This window comes from Diaphorina citri, unplaced genomic scaffold, assembly GCF_000475195.1.
Source record: "Diaphorina citri unplaced genomic scaffold, Diaci psyllid genome assembly version 1.1 scaffold270, whole genome shotgun sequence".
NCBI classification, from domain to species: domain Eukaryota; kingdom Metazoa; phylum Arthropoda; class Insecta; order Hemiptera; family Psyllidae; genus Diaphorina; species Diaphorina citri.
The window spans coordinates 146,204-165,066 of NW_007377707.1; the positions used below are offsets into that span (position 1 = coordinate 146,204).

Genomic DNA, 18,863 nt, shown 5'->3' on the forward strand with positions numbered 1-18,863 from the left:
TGAACGCCGGCCCCGTCTGAACACGGGAAAAGGCGAGGAAGAAGAAGCGCTTTTGAAGGAAGAGTGGTAGAGCGATCAAAGTAGTAACAGGGACTTCGGAAGTAAAAGACCGGGGGGGGGGGGTGAGAAACCCACCCAACTGATTCTTTTGTAAATTTCGGACTACCTAGGTACCTACCTACTCTTTTCGTAAATTTTGGACTACCAGTAGTCCGTAGGAATACCTATTTTATCAGCGCTATTACTTTTTGCTCTAATGAACGCAGAGCTAACTTCTCCTCACTCATGCTGAAAGAGCTAGCTTCTCACCGATGCTATAGATATGCAGCATTGCCAAATACAAACGACAAAATTATCGTACTGGGAGATTACTGCGGGGTTCGCGAGTTCGATTATCGGTGGGGTTATTTTTTTTCACTTGGTAATACGGGATGAACCTAGGTAAAAAATAATTAATTTATTTATCATTATATCGAGATATTTTTTATTCATGGACTTTTTATTTCCATAAAAAAAAGAAAGTAAAAATTAAAATCCCAATATCGCACAAGAAGGGAATTACCGCACGGTAACATATGGCAACGTGTGTACAAAACATTCAAAAACATTTCGAACATTCCGATTTCCGATTCCATTTTGTTTTCCGAACCTGACACCTGACAGGGGACTTCGACTTCGTTTCGGCCTGACTTTACAGTTATTTTGTGTGTTTTAGACGTTGTTTTTGACTTATTCGACATTTTCAAGTGCCTTTTGACATCGTGAGTGCCAGAGATCAGTAACTAACTCACCGGACAAATTATTGTGTGTGTATCTCCAACAGAAAAAAGGAATCATGGGTGACGGAAAACAAGATGCCAAGAAAGACAATCAACAGCCGCTACCCCAACGATCTGGTGCTCCGGGGCGCGGTGGTGGACGAGGGGGGAAGTTCGAACCACCTCAACATCAGCGACCAAAGTTCGGTAATCAAAACCAGAACCAGAATCAACCTCCACAACACAAACCACAGCCCCAACACCAGCAGCAGAAGGAACGTAATGGAATGGGGGGACCTAATCCAGGTCAGGACCATCATGAAGAACATCCCCAACGAGGAGGAGGAGGAGGTAGAGGAGGTGGCCGGGGTGGTGGTGTTGGTGGTCGAGGAGGATACCGAGGCAACAGACCGGATGGACGAGGCAGTGACATGAATGAATCCCGTATGGGAGGAGGAGGTGGTGGTGACAGATATTTCACCGAGAAAATAATGGCCATTCAAGTATTATAAAAAATTAAAACAGCATATATGACATAGCTCTTCATAATTGTATAATATCTAGGTACCATATTTATAGCATCATACCATATCTACAATCATGCATAATATTTATTATACCGAATACGTATAAAAGTGTGAAAAAATTTACTTGTCTTTGTGAGCAAAGATTTTGAAGTACATAGGTACTTCTTATTAATTATTTTTAGTTTTCACTTCGGAACCCACGCCCTCCTGATTACCAGGCGAGCGTCTTGACCACTACACCACCGAGGCAGGCCGAGGATTCATACAAATGTGAAATAACAAATCGTTAAAGCTGTGTCCACACACACATACACAATTACACACACACACACATAAATGACGCGACGGTCGTCGATCGACGAGGTGAATCCATCTTATCAAGGCACTGTGGACGGTTTCAGTCATCGATCGACCGTCGACTATGTGTGGGCACAGTCTTATACCGGAAAGACCTTAATCGGCCAATACAAGACAGGCGTCTACCTTGTAAGCGCTAGGTCGCGGGTTCAATTCCTGCCCGGGGCTAACTTTATTCGTTCTCGGAACGGCTGGCATTTTTCCCCTAATATCTTGTCCTTTTTCTCTCTTCGATTTCTAGAGAATGAGAACTCCGTTGTTACAATAAAATCATATAAAAAAGACTGATAAGTGCCCCTTGCAGATCTACACCACCTACACGTAGGTAGGTAGGTAGGTATAATCAGGCACTAGCTTATTCCCATATATGGATTAAAGTTAATAATAATAATAATAATAGTGCTTATTTATACTGCTCGCATAGGACTGAAAAGTCCCCTTACTCCAGCAGTAGGCTACTACTATTATTGTGGTCAAATTCTCAAATTATATTGAGGATAAAATTCCATACCTCGGCTGGGATTGAACCCACGCCCTCCTGTTTACCAGGCGAGCGCCTTGACCACTACACCACCAATGTACCCACACTTTGCAAGTGAATAACTGTGCCAATAAGCCCTTGAGACCACTACACCACCGAGGCAAGTTTGTTAGGTTAACACCACCAAGTAAGTTAAGCGTTAGGTCCCTTACATAGGTAGGTATACCTTATTAACTTATTATTATTCTATAATTCTTTATTAGGATTTATTTACAATGTAATACAAATACCTTCGTAGGTTTACCGTGGGATTAGCCGAAACTCATACCTGGATCAAAGTCAAGCGTCAGGTTGGTCTTCAACGGAGGCAGATCCTGGAAGTCGATCTGTTGAACGTCTGATCTTTACTCTCGAAAGTGACGCCTGGAATTAAGGAGAAAGTGGTTAGGTGGAAGAATTCAATACCTTGTTTATCCTGCCCGAATAGGACTGAAACGTCCGATGGAATATGCTAGGTGAGTAGGTACCAAATAAAACTATCTCTACTTGACTACTAAATCACCATGAAAAATTTTCAATCTAAATCTATTCCACCAATAGCTCTATACTCAAACCTCATTCTCAATATTTTTCAGATATGAACATGAAAATTTTCAATCTAAATCTATTCCACCAATAGCTCTATACTCAAACCTCATTCTCAATATTTTTCAGATATGAACATGAAAAATGGAATATGCTAGGTGAGTAGGTACCAAATAAAACTATCTCTACTTGACTACTAAATTGCCATGAAAATCTATTGCACCAATAGCTCTATACTCAAACCTCATTCTCAATATTTTTCAGATATGAACATGAAACTGAAATGTTACGCAAGGAACTAGCCCAGCGTGAAATTGACAGAGAACGCCAAAAAGCTGAGTGGGAAATGAAAGAACGCCAAGCAGAAGAACTGAAAAGAAGAGATGAGGAACTGATGAAAAAACATGCCGAAGAAATGCAGTTGAGATTGGCACAGGTCAGTTGAAGATAAAAACAAGAACTCCAATTATTGAGTATACCTACATGTTAGTATAACCAATTTATCACAAATTTTTCCAAAATTTGAAAAGAATTTAAGGACATTGGTTGCTAGGGTTGTTACATTACTAACAGAAGGTACACCACTTCAGTATGCTAAACAGTTAAAGTAGGTACACTGGGTGACAAAATTAAAAAAAGTTCATTTTTGCCCTATAAAACTACTAGTAAAAAAGGAACAATTTTGAAAAAAAAAAAAAAGTTCCGGCTAGGGTCCAGTAAATTTTTCTAATTTTTACCAGTAGTAACTTAATGTTCTGTGTTCTTTTCTAAAGCGAATAGGACTGAAACGTCCCTTTGCCCCAGCAGTCTAAACAAGATCTCATTTACTTGCTGGGATAATAAATGATTTTAATAATCATAGACTCTTGAGTGGAAGGCAACCACTAGGCGAGGTTAACGCCTTAGGCGTTCTCTACCACCTAACCCTTAGAGCTCCATTATTATGCGAAACGTCCCTTTGCCCCAGCAGTCTAAACAAGATCTCATTTACTTGCTGGGATAATAAATGATTAATAATAATAGACCCTTGAGTGGAAGGCAACCACTAGGCGAGGTTAACGCCTTAGACGTTCTCTACCACCTAACCCTTAGAGCTCCATTATTATGTGGTCAACACCTGATTCAAAAATGGTGTAAAAATATTGAGAAAAAAAGTTATGTTAACATTTATCTCCAGAAACATGCATTTTCAGCAAAAAAACTGATCCTTGTTTCTTGTTTTTGATTTTTCTTTTTTTACTCACAGCTTATGTAGGTATGTGGGCTTGCGGAATAAGTTTTAAACTTTACAACAAATAACATTCATGATGGTTTTCCCGAAAAAAATTGAACATTGAACAGCAGTTTGAGAAAAACCAAAAAATACAAGCTTTCGGCTAATTTTGTCACCCAGTGTATTAAGCTTACATATTTTTGAAATTTCATTTTGATGTTTAATACATCAGTCAGACAAACCTACCTACTTTATCATGAGATTTTTTTTTTTTATTATTATTTTTTTTTATCAGTGTCTGTTCATGCTCTGAGTGTCTAATATAATTAAGTGAGTCTAAACAGCACTCAGTCCTAATCATAATACTTGATATTTGATGATATTTATATACTTATCACTAAGTCACATAAAAAAAAAATCATGAGCCTTATTTTATTAAATTCTCCACCTAATTTTGTATTTTGTTTACAGCAAGAAGAAGATCTGAGGAGGCGTCAAAATGACAACAGTATGTTTTTAGTGGAACAGCAACAAGGACGGGGTGGTAGTGGGGGATACGGATCACCTGGACAGGCATATGGTAATGCCATTATTGATTTTGAAGCCCTCGCAGCTGCTGTTGGTAAGTCAATGTTTTTTATTTTATTTATTATTATTATTTTTATTTAGCCCCCTCAAAAGTAGGTAGAATGTTTGTTAGGTTATGTTGTAGAAAATGCCTTGATTGGTTTACTTAATAGGACTTTTTGGTCTTAGCTCACTGTAAAAATAAGGCATAGGTATTAAATATATCTGGAACTTGGATCAGCACACTGTCTTGCATGCAGATCAGTTGATGTAGTATAGACATTTACTTTCAGAGGGCCCTATATTTTCTGTATTGTGATTTTCAAAAATTTTGTTTAGTCATCCTTTGCCAAAATTGACACCCATTGTTTTAACTCAGGTAATGCTGTTGTAGGCAATGTCACAGGGGTTGACAACAAAGGCTCGGCAATGGACTTTGATCAAGGTGGTAGAAGTGGAGGTGGTGGTGGTCGACGAAATGATTCTGCATCAAGTGGATGGTCTCGTCGTGAAGGTAAATGACATATTGATTTAATTCAGGAAATGATTCTGCATCAAGTGGATGGTCTCATGAAGGTGAAGGTAAATGACATATTGATTTAATTCAGGAAATTAACAACCTTATCCAAGAAAAGATAATCATTTCCTTTACTGTGGTAAAGGTACTTATGAGTCTCTCCAAAGCCTTTTCAAAAAGGTTGTTTCTCCTTTTTTCCTCCCTTTTCAAAAGTGAAAACAGCACTCGGTCCTAATCATAATACTTGATATTTCATGATATTTATATGCTTATCACTAAGTCACATAAAAAAAGAAAAAAAAATCATGAACCTTATTTTATTAAATTCTCCACCTAATTTTGTATTTTGTTTACAGCAAGAAGAAGATCTGAGGAGGCGTCAAAATGACAACAGTATGTGCCTGGTTCAAAAATGCTATAAAAATATTGAGGAGAAAAAAAGTTACGTTAATATTTATCTCCAGAAACATGCATTTTCAGCAAAAAACTGATCCTTGTTTTTGATTTTTCTTTTTTCACTCACAGCTTATGTAGGTATGCGGGCTTGCAAAATAAGTTTTAAACTTTACAACAAATAACATTCATGATGGTTTTCCCGAAAAAAATTGAACATTGAACAGCAGTTTGAGAAAAACCAAGACTTGGAAGCTTGGAACATTCCGATTCCATTTTGTTTTCCGAACCAACTTTACAGTTAGGTATTTTGTGTGTTTTTAGAATTTAGACGTTGTTTTTGACTTATTCGACATTTTCAAGTGCCTCTTGACATCGTGAGTGCCAGAGATCAAACTTGGAACATTCCGAGATTCCGATCCGATTCCATTTTGTTTTCCGAAGTCCGAACCAACTTTACAGTTATTTTGTGTGTTTTTAGAATTTAGACGTTGTTTTTGACTTATTCGACATTTTCAAGTGCCTCTTGACATCGTGAGTGCCAGAGATCAGTAACTAACTCACCGGACAAATTATTGTGTGTGTATCTCCAACAGAAAAAAGAAATCATGGGTGACGGAAAACAAGATGCCAAGAAAGACAATCAACAGCCGCTACCCCAACGATCTGGTGCTCCGGGGCGCGGTGGTGGAGAAATGAAGCCAGCTCAGTTAGCTTGGAGGGTCGCACGCCTGCCTTGTAAGCGCTAGGTTGCGTGTTCGATTCCCGCCCGAATTTATCCTGAACGGATAGTGTTTGTTCTCAGAACGGCTGCCGTTCTCCTATCCTGTATTTCTTCGATTTCGGGACCATAAGACCTTAGTATAGGTAGTTACAGTTTCCTCTATCATACCTTTTCAAAAGAAGAAGAAGCTGGCGGGGGACTTCACACAGGGAGGATACCTGAAATTTCCCTTGCTAAAGAAAGAAAGGTTGATTGCGAAGAGCGTCCACTCGGAAATTTTTTGTAGCCAAAACAGTGTCAGTCCCAAGCAATCACCCTAACTACGGCTACGGCTGATTGAGAGGCTGACGATGAACGCCGACCCCGTCTGAACACGGGAAAAGGCGAGGAAGAAGAAGCGCTTTTGAAGGAAGAGTGGTTTACAGTTTCCTCTATCATACCTCTTCAAAAAGAAGAAGAAGAAGAAGGAAACAAAGGTCTGGCGGGGGACTTCACACAGGGAGGATACCTGAAATTTCCCTTGCTAAAGAAAGAAAACGCCGACCCCGTCTGAACACGGGAAAAGGCGAGGAAGAAGAATCGCTTTTGAAGGAAGAGTGATAGAGCGATCAAAGTAGTAACAGGGACTTCGGAAGTAAAAGACGGGGGGGGTGAGAAACCCACCCAACTCATTCTTTTGTAAGTTTCGGACTAGGTACCTACCTACTCTTTTCGTAAATTTTGGACTACCTAGTAGTCCGTAGGAGTACCTATTTTATCAGCCCTATTATTTTTTGCTCTAATGAACGCAGAGCTAACTTCTCACTTATGCTGAAAGAGCTAGCTTCTCATCGATGCTATAGATATGCAGCGTTGCCATACTTCGGAAGTAAAAGACGGGGGGGGGTGAGAAACCCACACAACTCATTCTTTTGTAAGTTTCGGACTAGGTACCTACTCTTTTCGTAAATTTTGGACTACCTAGTAGTCCGTAGGAGTACCTATTTTATCAGCGCTATTACTTTTTGCTCTAATGAACGCAGAGCTAACTTCTCACTTATGCTGAAAGAGCTAGCTTCTCATCGATGCTATAGATATGCAGCGTTGCCAAATACAAACGACAAAATTACCGTACCGGGAGATTACTGCGGGGTTCGCGAGTTCGATTATCGGTGTCGGTGGGGTTATTTTTTTTTTCACTTGGTAATACGGGATGAACCTAGGTAAAAATAATTAATTTATTTATCATTCTATCGAGATATTTTTTATTCATGGACTTTTTATTTCCATAAAAAAAAAAGAAAGTAAAAATTAAAATCCCAATATCGCACAAGAAGCGAATTACCGTACGGTAACATAATATGGCAACGTGTGTACTATTCTCTTCAAAACATTTCGGACTTGGAAGCCTAAGCAATGAAATTAATATATTTATCAATTAATCTGTAAAAGTCTTCATTTATCTAAAAGTACCTACTAGAAATCATCTTCAAAGAATGGTCACCGAATTCTTAATGAAAGGCATTCAAAATGTTTGGACAATAACTACATACATAATTATAATGAACTTTTGAAGCACAGGTATCGTGTGCTGATATAAGTGATATAAAGATTCTAGAGAAATTGATATTATGATGAAATCTCTGCATATTGGAAAATATGTAAATGACATTGTCAAAAATTTTGTTTGTGTAAAATTATCAAATATTATTTTTTCACATATTTTTTTTACTATACATTCTAGGTGGTGCAGGTAGATGGGGCCCAAGCGTAGATCACGGATCTAGGAGAGGCGGTTCTGGAGGTGGTGGACCCACTGACTATCAACCCAAGAGACGTCGCTACTGAGAACCTGGTACAACCAATGGGACTTCTGTGCCGCTGATTACCAGGTATGTTAAAATGAAATACATATTTTTGTAGGTCCTGGGTATTTTTGGTTAAAAAGGTAAGTCTATTACATACACATGATCGTCTTTTCAACCCTTTAAAAAAAAAACTTTCCTTCCTATAGGATAAGAGTTATATTAAACTTTAATATTGAACATATTGTATGGATATAAGGATGTTGAAGATGACAATAATATTTCATTTATTTGATTTTCTTACTATATGTATGCCACTGCTTATCTAAAAATCGTACCTCACTAAATTAGTGCCTTCTAAAAATCGTACCTTCTAATTCACTCTAGTTGTATGGTCGACCTTAAAGCAAACTAATGCCAAAAAGTACCAATAAGAAATCTGATCTAAAATAGTACTCTTCTTCACTATAGTATACCTACCAATTCTTGTAGTATACTATGGGGATAGAATAAAAAGAGCCTTAAAGCAAACTAATGCCAAAAAGTACCCATAAGAAATCTGATCTAAAATAGTACTCTTCTTCACTATAGTATACCTACCAATTCTTGTAGTATACTATGGGGATAGAATAAAAAGATTCAATAAAGAAATTTTATTTAAAGAAACCAGGAAATGATCTCAGTGTGTTAGGCACTATTGCTAGCGTTTCAACATTATAAGAGATTTTTTTACTATCTAGAAGATGGTATTTTAAGAAATTTTAGCTGCTTTTTTTGATTGAGCTTCTGGATATTTAGGAACTTGTATGAAACTTCCACATGTATCTTCTAAATCTGAATGTTTGCATCTCATTGAATTCCTTACATATCCAATAAGCAATGAAATTAATATATTTATCAATTAATCTGTAAAAGTCTTCATTTATCTAAAAGTACCTACTAGAAATCATCTTCAAAGAATGGTCACCGAATTCTTAATGAAATGCATTCAAAATGTTTGGACAATAACTACATACATATAATGAACTTTTGAAGCACAGGTATCGTGTGCTGATATAAGTGATATAAAGATTCTAGAGAAATTGATATTATGATGAAATCTCTGATATAAATCACCTAAAGAACTTGGTGTTATGATAAAATATAAGTCCATAATATTATGGCAGTTATACCTAATTACGTGGATAATAGAATTGATAGATATCTAAAACACTATATTACTCATACTGAGAAATTAACTTCTGAATAATACTATTTTTATTGATTATAAAAAAAAATAAAACGGCATATATGACATAGCTCTTCATAATTGTATTATATCTACCATATTTATAGCATCATACCATATCTACAATCATGCATAATATTTATTATACCGAATACGTATAAAAGTATGAAAAAAATTACTTGTCTTTTTGAGCAAAGATTTTGAAGTACATAGGTACTACTTATTAATTATTTTTAGTTTTCACTTCATTCTTTCGTCATTTGACGACTGTTGATTTTGGTGGACTTGTTCTATTAATGAATAATAATGAACTTTCAAAACATAATAGTGAATTTAAGCTTCGTTTTCTAAGGTTGAATGAAAAAAAAAAAAAAAAAAAAAAAAAAAAAAAAAAAAAAGAACTACCTATTCATATTAATGGATCATCATATTTAAAAGAACGGACTACACTAATGTTTTATTCTTAGAGATTTCTAATGAATTACACCAAATATAATAGTACATACACATTTGAAGGTTCTAAACTCTTCTAATCTTTCTAATATAAGATGATGTTCTTGTTTTACTTGTCAAAATGGCCAGATACTTTGTTCAAGAATGAACTACCTAGGTGTATAAGGGGGGGGGGGTGGGAGGAACAACTGAAGCTTCTTTCAAAAAATTGATCCATAAAAAAATCACATACTTTTCTAGTAAAATATGCGTTCTTTACGAATCAGGTTCTATATTCTTCTTTTTTTTTGTGTTCTTTTTTTAAATTTTTTTTTTTTTTTTTTTTTTTTTTTTTTAATGACCTAGTCACAAACTGAGTTTGAATATTCTTTAAGTTAAACCGATTGTAGTGAGCTCTCTGATTAGTTGATTTAAAAATTTTATACATTGATTTGATCAGAAATCGGTTTAACTTAATAAGATTTCTTATTTTGAACAAAGGGAATGTTAAGTTTGATTTTTCAAATCCCCTTTGATTGATGTATCCCAACAATCAGAGACATTTTTGCGGATTTAAAAACAATAGGTGTGTTCTTCCATCATTTTACGAAATTGAAGAGAACAGTCAGTCTTATTTGGAATCATCTTATTGTTTAATTTTTTAATTCTTTTGCATTTCCAAAAACATTAAGGGTCCCTTATTAGACATGCAATAATAGAAGAACACACCTTATATCACAATCCTGTTGTATAAATCTTGTTTAAACATCTAATGCCATGCTGTATTTACTTCTAAAGATCCGTTGAAAAACGGTATCAAATGGGAGTAAAATCTATGACGATAGTGCTTGACAAATTATTAATTATGTATGTGTTTCTTTACTGGTTTGTTCTCCACAGATTCAAGAAAACTAAAACAAAATAATAAACATGTTAAAGTATATAAAAACAAATGTATGAAAGACGAGACTCCCAAAGAAAATTGCTGATGTAAAAAGAAATCCCCCTATCTGCTGACCCAACTGTTTTAGTCTTGAAAAAATATAGTTATCTCTGACGAATAAATGACAGCCGTGACAAATAAATGTACTTAATTGCGTCTTTGCCAACTGCGGACCCACTATAGTCAAGCTGCATCAGATATTATATGCCGCCTTATAGGATATTATCTTCATCACCAATACAAGTATTTGTGTTGTTCAAAGTATTCTACGCGAAAGTTTCATCAAGATACAACTGCACCTGCAATTCCGAAGGTTCAATTGCCTCCCAGAACCTGTTGTCTACTAGTTTTAAACCATCTACAATGGATTAATTATGCTCCGCTAGAACCTAATTTATCATGGATATTCAGATCCATCGATGTTTCTGCGTTTCAATCATGCTCAATAATCATACTTGAAGCATATTTCACTTGCATAGCTAGAATTGTTTGGATGACTCAAAAACTCCCGATTGACCCTGTTCTATTGAATTCAATGATTATCAACTATCAGAAACCTGCAAGCACCCTCTATCCATGAGTTTCTCTTCTTGTTCAGTAGATCAGAAGGTGCTGTGAGATGAAGTTGGAAACCCCCTTCTTTATTTGGCGTTTGATGAGGAAATGGACCTTAGCTGCAAAATTCAAGAGCCGATGACCAAATGTTTTATGAATGTCAATGAGAATTTCAGTACACTCATCTGAAATTTGCGAATGAACTCGATTGGAATATTGGATGTCAATACACAATACATTGGAAAGAAAAGAAGAATACGGCTGTAATACCCTATGTAGGAGACATTTAGATAGAACATAAGCATCTATTAGAAAGTTTTGCTGAAAGTAACAGCTATCGAATAAAAAACGTATAAATTAAACCAAACTACTGCAAAATTTTCTTTTGTATTTGATCACGGTCAATAAAATATAGAATCTCCCTGAGACTGCAATACATTTTTGGCATACTTAAGGTAGAAATACCCATAGTACTCTTATGCACCCTTAGAAGACATTTTTTTTGGACAGAATCAATTTCAATAAATGCATCTGCATTCTGCATATAAATGTATTGAAAATTTTACTGCTGGACAAATTCGGTGGAATTGTTAGGTTTCCTTAATTTTCGAGCCCTCAAAGAAAAAACAATTAAGTTCCTAATAGGATACATCGGCATAGGCTGTTTTTCTCAATTTCTGCCTGGAATTTAAACCTCTCTACTCAATACCACTTAGTTCATTGGATTTGGAACAACCAGAAGTCATCGACTAATGAGATCATCACTTGCCTGGGGATAGAGGAAATCAAAAGTAGCTTTCAAATGCAAATATTGAAACTGAAGATTTACAATTGCAGCAGAGAAATACCAGAAAATTGATGCATTCACAAACTCTCCATCTGAAAAATCGTTGTTCCAGTATATGAGAAAACGAACAAGATACCCAAGAGCCTGTAGAGTAGTCAGACTCGTGAATATTTGAAGTGACGTTTTATACCGACTGAATTTCAATAAAATTCCAAGTAGATATTCCTATCCTATGGAAAAAGAAAATAAGCAAAAGTTAAACAACCTTGAACCACAATCCTCGAATTCTGTCCAGCAGTCTAATTTCATCAAGTGCAAGTTTTCTGAAAGAAATTATTGAAGAAATATCTCGAAAAGTTTGGGGCTTTAGATTTACTTAGTTTTAGGCTATTTTTATTATGTTAGGAAAATGTTCATTTGTTGAATATAAATTTATGGTTCCACATAAATCATCAATATTTTATGTATTCCACATAAAGCATCAATATCATTATCAACATTCTAGAGTGGTGTGTTATTTGAATTTGTGTGAAAATGGCCACCCAGGAATTGCGTAATGATGTGTGAAATTTTTGTAATATTATTTCCACTTTTGACGTATGTAGTAGTTAAATTTATCACTATTTTATTCTCCTTTTTATCCTTTCCTTGAACAACGTGAGTATATTGTGAGAAATGTGGGACTACTGAGCCTTTTGCACCAACTCTTTGGAGCATTTGGATTATTGACGAATATTGTAGATTTGACCCATCATGTTTGTTTGAACCAATTGATAATTGGTTACTTCCCTTCACTTTGTATGATTGGAATGATTGATGGATTTTAGATGACTGTGCCACGACATGCCCTTATATTGAAAATTCCAAGTCGGTAAATGTTTTAATTTATTCTATAGGTACTTGAATTTTTTTTTTTTAAATAATTGTGAAGTTTATTGGTTCACTTTGGGTTATAACTTTTGCTCCATCTGTAATGGTATGTTTCTTGCCGCATAATGGCATGTGTGTTTGTATATTTGTATTTGTGTACTTTGAATCGTAAGCATATCAAGTTGCTTGAATATTTGAACTGGTGCATTGTTTTGGTTCTGTGTTCAAAGCTCAAATTTTTCTCCCCGTTAAAAACTCTCCAGCTCCCATTCTCATGAAAGGTGGACCGAACAATTTCTTTACTTACCACGTTGAATAATTATTTATTTAAATATTTTTTCCGTAGGCAATTAGGCACCCACCCTACTTTGAATTTTATTTACTTAGTTTAAACGAGACATGAAAATTTTCTCTCATGAAAGGTGGACCGAACAATTTCTTTACTTACCACGTTGAATAATTACTTATTTAAATATTTTTTCCGTAGGCAATTAGGCACCCACCCTACTTTGAATTTTATTTACTTAGTTTAAACGAGACATGAAAATTTTCGTTTGCTAAAAAATCTACTTCCAATGACATACCTAGTCGCTGGAAATTGGAAAAAAATGAAAAAAAAAGTCCGTAAAGAAATGATTTTTTTTTGTTAATCCTCTCAAAATTAGATTACCTTTTTATTCCTCATATTTTTCTTACTTTCGTATTTTAATTTAAAGTGTCATTGAAAAACTAGCATTAATTTGTGAAAATAAACATATAAACTTCCTCTGGAACAAAATTATTTTGGATTATTATTTCATTTTAATGTCGGCTTATGCAATCTCTAAATTCCGGTCAGATTGTACTTTTTTTACCTGACCTTTTTCGCTGGGATTTCATCCTGAAAAGGGATCTCATCCTCAAATGACCAGTTGAGAAAATTGAAAATCGTTACTTTTAATTCGAATACATCTCGTATTAATTGAGATTCCCCCAAATGAAACTGAATCTACAAGTTTATATATAGTAAAAAGTACTGTGATTTACTTGAAAACCAATTTCATGTCTTTATGAGACTGCGTACAACCTCAAATGGCCCACAGCACGACGCGCGACGTGTTGAGATGGTCACCCGTCCTAGTAATCACGCGAGTCGGTTATGACGTAGCTTAACTTAAGTGATCTGCCGAGAACAGCTGAACGATTTCACCAAAGACTGAATTGGAGGTAACATTAAGAGATTTCTAAAATGTAATTTTGTTGACAGTAAGAGTCTGTAATTAAACAGTCTTTTTAGACCGAAAAAATAATAATAATAAACGACAGGTAGTTGTCTACAAAAATATTACATTTTAAGGATCTTGAAAACATGTTCAATTAGGTCTTTGGTGATACCCGCCACAACGGTGTACAGCTGTTTTGTCGGCTGGTATCTCCTTTCGGCTGAAAGTAGAAACTGAGCTTTGTCTGGTGTTGATCTACCTACAGGAAAACTTCATCAGAGGCTTTCCTGAATCTTGTGTTTCCTCTTCACTGACATTTTGACGAACTAGGTGGAGAACATGGACGTAATAACAATTTTAAAATGATTTTTTTAAAGGAATTTTAATTGTGTCAAGGATAAATGCTTGTCACAAATGTCGTTCCCTGCTTAATGCACTACGCTAAATTTTATGACTTGACTTGGACTCGAATCACCAACCTCCAGATCCGAAGTCCACTGTGCTAACCACTACACCACTGAGGTTGGTGTAATAACAACTTGAGGAAGGAGAAAACCGTGCGTGGGATAGAAGACCATTGGCAATTGAGGCACACTATAGGACACTTTTAAAGACGTCTTTATACTTGATCCCGCTGAAGCAAAATACTGATTACTGCAAGACCGGGAAAGGTGCGGGCTTACTACGAGGTCTAGAAACGGATAAAACCTACAGAACTTTGTCAAGAATGGCAGAAAAGTCGACTCTACTTGGCACATGTGGGAAAAAGACCAGTGCCCTAAATCACCAAAGTATGGAAAAGTATTTACTTACAATTCCATATTTTGATATGATTCGTTCAAATTCAAAATTCTGCTTTTCCATTGGCTATTACACTTGTAAGATACTTTTCCATACTTTGGTGATTTAGGGCACAGCGCAGCGATCTCCAATGCATGAAATGAAAAGAGTGAAAAGTTCAAAGCCTCTCGTCTTGATCAATGCTTCGTCTGCTGCTAATATTGAGGACCCTATAAGAGTCGTTCTTGTAACAGGTCACTATTCTACAGCTTCTTGTTGAATTTACCTTGAAACTGTATGCCGTGTTAAAATATAGGCTGGACGGCGCGGAGCTTCGGAGCTTCGAACTCTTGACGTTCGTGCGCCTCCCGGCACGCTTGTTTGAGCGATTTTGCAAACTGTATGCATCTACTTTTAAGTAAAATATTAATGATTCGTGGGAGCTTTTAACCCATCCTTTAGGGCTGTTTGCTCCTACTATCTACTTTTAAGTAAAATATTAATGATTCGTGGGAGCTTTTAACCCATCCTTTAGGGCTGTTCGCTCCTACACCTAAGCCTGGGATTGGGCTTTTCGTGTATGAAAAAATATTAAGGATTAATGATAATAAAGATACAACAGTAATATTACCTTCTGAAAGCTCCAATAGTGTTCTCATAACCCTCTCCTGCACCTGTAATGAGGAAAAAAGTGAAATTTATTTGTAGATTGCTCCTACACCTAAGCCTGGGATTGGGCTTTTCGTGTATGAAAAAATATTAAGGATTAATGATAATAAAGATACAACTGTAATATTACCTTCTGAAAGCTCCAATAGTGTTCTCATAACCCTCTCCTGCACCTGTAATGAGGAAAAAAGTGAAATTTATTTGTAGAATATCTACCTACAAGAAAACTGTTCACCATTCTTCGTGAAAAAGCACTTGACACCCACGTCAAGGAACAAAACTAATAAATCTTTTGCACGATGAGATCATTGAGAAATGACCTCTATGTATTGTTTTTACCGTCTTTGAAAAATTCATAGAAAACTAGCAGGTTACCCGTGCTTCGCCACGGTGTAGAATATTTTAGTAAAAGAAAAATTCTCCGTCAGTAGGTATCCTCACCAGAAAGAATGCTACCGTTACACTACGCGCTCCCTATTGGGTTTACACCTTTTAGAAAAAAATATATAGATTATTATTTCTATTCCATTCTCCCTGTCCTTTTTGTGTCCTACCCCTGCCCATCTCAAATTCAATCCTGTGACACCTTCAGGATTTCTTTTACTCTCTTTAACCCCATCATCATTACTTTTACTCTTTTCCCCCCACAATTTTCCTCCTCTTTACACACTCCACTTCTCTATTTTTGTCTACTAATGTGCTCCACCAGCCACCTACTCTATTTTCATAAAGTTTCAGTTTTTATAGATTCACCAAATCACCATGAAAGAAGCTGAAGAGAAGAGGATTTGAAGAACATGCATCTCTAGAATACAAAGGACGGAAGAACAGAAGCGTTAAACCCTGAAGACGAAGTTGCTTTCGGCTAGTTTAAGCTCAAACGACCCACTGTCTGTGGTGTTAAAGCGCCTTGAGGTGTGTCCAAACATAGTCGACCGGCCGTCGATCGACGAGGTGAAACTATGTTTTCGAGGCAGTGTGGAGTGTGGACGGTTCAGTCGGCGTCGATCGACGAGACGGCCGGTCTACTATGTGTGGACACAGCTCTAAAGAGAAGGGGAAGGAAAAATGTGGATCGTGGTAGCTCTCTACCTCGCCAACTCGAAATATGAAGAAGCTCTCGTGAGTCCAAAGATGAAGAGTACGGCTGTAATACCCTATGTAGGAGACTTTTAGATAGAACATAAGCATCTATTAGAATGTTTTGCTGAAAGTAACAGCCATCGAATAAAAAACGTGTAAATATAAATTAAACCAAACTACTGCAAAATTTTCTTTTGTATTTGATCACGGTCAATAAAATATCACCCTGAGACTGCAATACATTTTTGGCATACTTAAGGTAGAAATACCCATAGTACTCTTATGCACCCTTAGAAGACAATTTTTACGGACAGAATCAATTTCAATAAATGCATATGCATATAAATGTATTGAAAATTTTACTGCTGCACAAATTCGGTGGAATTGTTAGGTTTCCTTAATTTTCGAGCCCTCAAAGAAAAAACAATTAAGTTCCTAATAGGATACATCGGCATAGGCTGTTTTTCTCAATTTCTGCCTGGAATTTAAACCTTTCTACTCAATACCACTTAGTTCATTGGATTTGGAACCACCAGAAGTCATCGACTAATGAGATCGTCTTGCCTGGGGATAAAGGAAATCAAAAGTAGCTTTCAAATGCAAATATTGAAACTGAAGATTTACAATTGCAGCAGAGAAATACCAGAAAATTGATGCATTCACAAACTCTCCATCTGAAAAATCGTTGATCCAGTATATGAGAAAACGAACAAGATACCCAAGAGCCTGTAGAGTAGTCAGTCTCGTGAATATTTGAAGTGACGTTTTATACCGACTGAATTTCAATAAAATTCCAAGTAGATATTCCTATCCTATGGAAAAAGAAAATAAGCAAAAGTTAAACAACCTTGAACCACATTCCTCGAATTTTGTCCAGCAGTCTAATTTCATCAAGTGCAAGTTTTCTGAAAGAAATTGAAGAAATATCTCGAAAAGTTTGGGGCTTTAGATTTACTTAGTTTTAGGCTATTTTTATTATGTTAGGAAAATGATCATTTGTTGAATATAAATTTATGGTATTCCACATAAAGCATCAATATCATTATCAACATTCTAGAGTGGTGTGTTATTTGAATTTGTGTGAAAATGGCCACCCAGGAATTGTACCTGCGATTCCGAAGGTTCAATTGCCTCCCAGAACCTGTTGTCTACTAGTTTTAAACCATCTACAATGGATAAATTATGCTCCGCTAGAACCTAATTTATCATGGATATTCAGATCCATTGATGTTTCTGCGTTTCAATCATGCTCAATAATCATATTTGAAGCATATTTCACTTGCATAGCTAGAATTGTTTGTATGACTCAAAAACTCCCGATTGACCCTGTTCTATTGAATTCAATGATTATCAACTATCAGAAACCTGCAAGCACCCTCTATCCATGAGCGGATTTGAAGAACATGCATCTCTAGAATACAAAGGACGGAAGAACAGAAGCGTTTTACCCTGAAGACGAAGTTGCTTTCGGCCAGTTTAAGCTCAAACGACCTACTGTCTGTGGTGTTAAAGCGCCTTAAGGTGTGTCCAAACATAGTCGACCGGCCATCGATCGACGAGGTGAAACTATGTTTTCGAGGCAGTGTGGAGTGTGGACGGTTCAGTCGACGTCAATCGACGCTACGCCCGGTCTACTATGTGTGGACACACCTTTAAAGGGAAGGGGAAGGAAAAATGTGGATCGTGGTAGCTCTCTACCTCGCCAACTCGAAATATGAAGAAGCTCTCGTGAGTCCAAAGATAGTCTATTTTTCAATATTTCATTGAATTTTCCTGTCTGTCTTCACTAAAGCAGCCCATTGAACTAGCCAAAAGCAACTGTGATCGTACGAATACAAGCAAAACGAAGTTGTTTTTTCACACTTTGTCATGTGGAAAAACAGTGTAAGTATTAACTGACAAAATCGATATGTATTCATTTTATTGTGGACTTTTATGAAGTTCAACAAGTCCTTCACAAAGGAGAAGAAATAATTTCCGCTAATAAACTTATTTGGTGAACGTTAACAGTGAAAATCGGTTTATTTTCGTGTTCGTGCAAAAGCAATTTATGTATTTCTAGATGCATTTTTGCTTTTTTTACACGATCACGATTTTCGTTCGATAAAATTCGCATTATTTCGTTAGCAAATTGAAATGAAATGTATACTGTACCTTGTTTATACTGCAGCAAGGACTGTTGTCAAAGCTGGCATTCCCTTTAATTCCTCAATCTAAACTTAAACAAGGTCTTGTGTCGACTTATTTGGTGAACGTTAACAGTGAAAATCGGTTTATTTTCGTGTTCGTGCAAAAGCAATTTATGTATTTCTAGATGCATTTTTGCTGATTACAAAATTTTGGGTGTCTTAAGAGTTGGTTGGAAAATTCCCTTGAAAGATCCTTTCCTCATATTATACTTAAGGTTG

General features: G+C 36.2%; 3 protein-coding genes across 5 annotated transcripts in view; 2 read left to right on the forward strand and 1 right to left on the reverse strand.

Annotated features, from left to right (window-relative positions):
* The window catches only part of LOC103506890 (lysophospholipase D GDPD1-like), a 15,507-nt gene extending 10,996 nt beyond the window's left edge, over positions 1–4,511 (reverse strand). The window contains exons 1-2 of the mRNA XM_026821870.1: positions 4,487–4,511; positions 2,452–2,520 (exon numbers count right to left, since the gene is read on the reverse strand). Coding sequence (XP_026677671.1) covers positions 2,452–2,520; positions 4,487–4,511 — 94 coding nt within the window. The remainder of the gene's footprint in view (positions 1–2,451; positions 2,521–4,486) is intronic.
* LOC103506883 (protein no-on-transient A) overlaps positions 1–18,863 on the forward strand; it is a 47,486-nt gene that overhangs the window by 1,283 nt on the left and 27,340 nt on the right. Inside the window, exons 2-7 of one of the 3 annotated variants that reach the window (XM_008471306.2) lie at positions 2,624–2,638; positions 2,973–3,144; positions 4,393–4,543; positions 4,868–5,002; positions 7,846–7,993; positions 10,467–12,712. In XM_008471306.2, the coding sequence (XP_008469528.1) occupies positions 2,624–2,638; positions 2,973–3,144; positions 4,393–4,543; positions 4,868–5,002; positions 7,846–7,949 (577 nt within the window). In that variant the 3' untranslated portion in view covers positions 7,950–7,993; positions 10,467–12,712. Of the gene's footprint in view, positions 1–2,623; positions 2,639–2,972; positions 3,145–4,392; positions 4,544–4,867; positions 5,003–7,845; positions 7,994–10,466; positions 12,713–18,863 lie in introns of those variants that run through there. The other 2 variants (XM_026821871.1, XR_003390832.1) reach the window with 2 other exon arrangements.
* Positions 7,859–18,863, forward strand: part of LOC103506884 (SUMO-conjugating enzyme UBC9-B) — a 39,775-nt gene continuing 28,770 nt past the window's right edge. The window contains exon 1 of the mRNA XM_026821883.1: positions 7,859–7,993. The gene's annotated coding sequence lies outside the window, so the exon portion shown is untranslated. The remainder of the gene's footprint in view (positions 7,994–18,863) is intronic.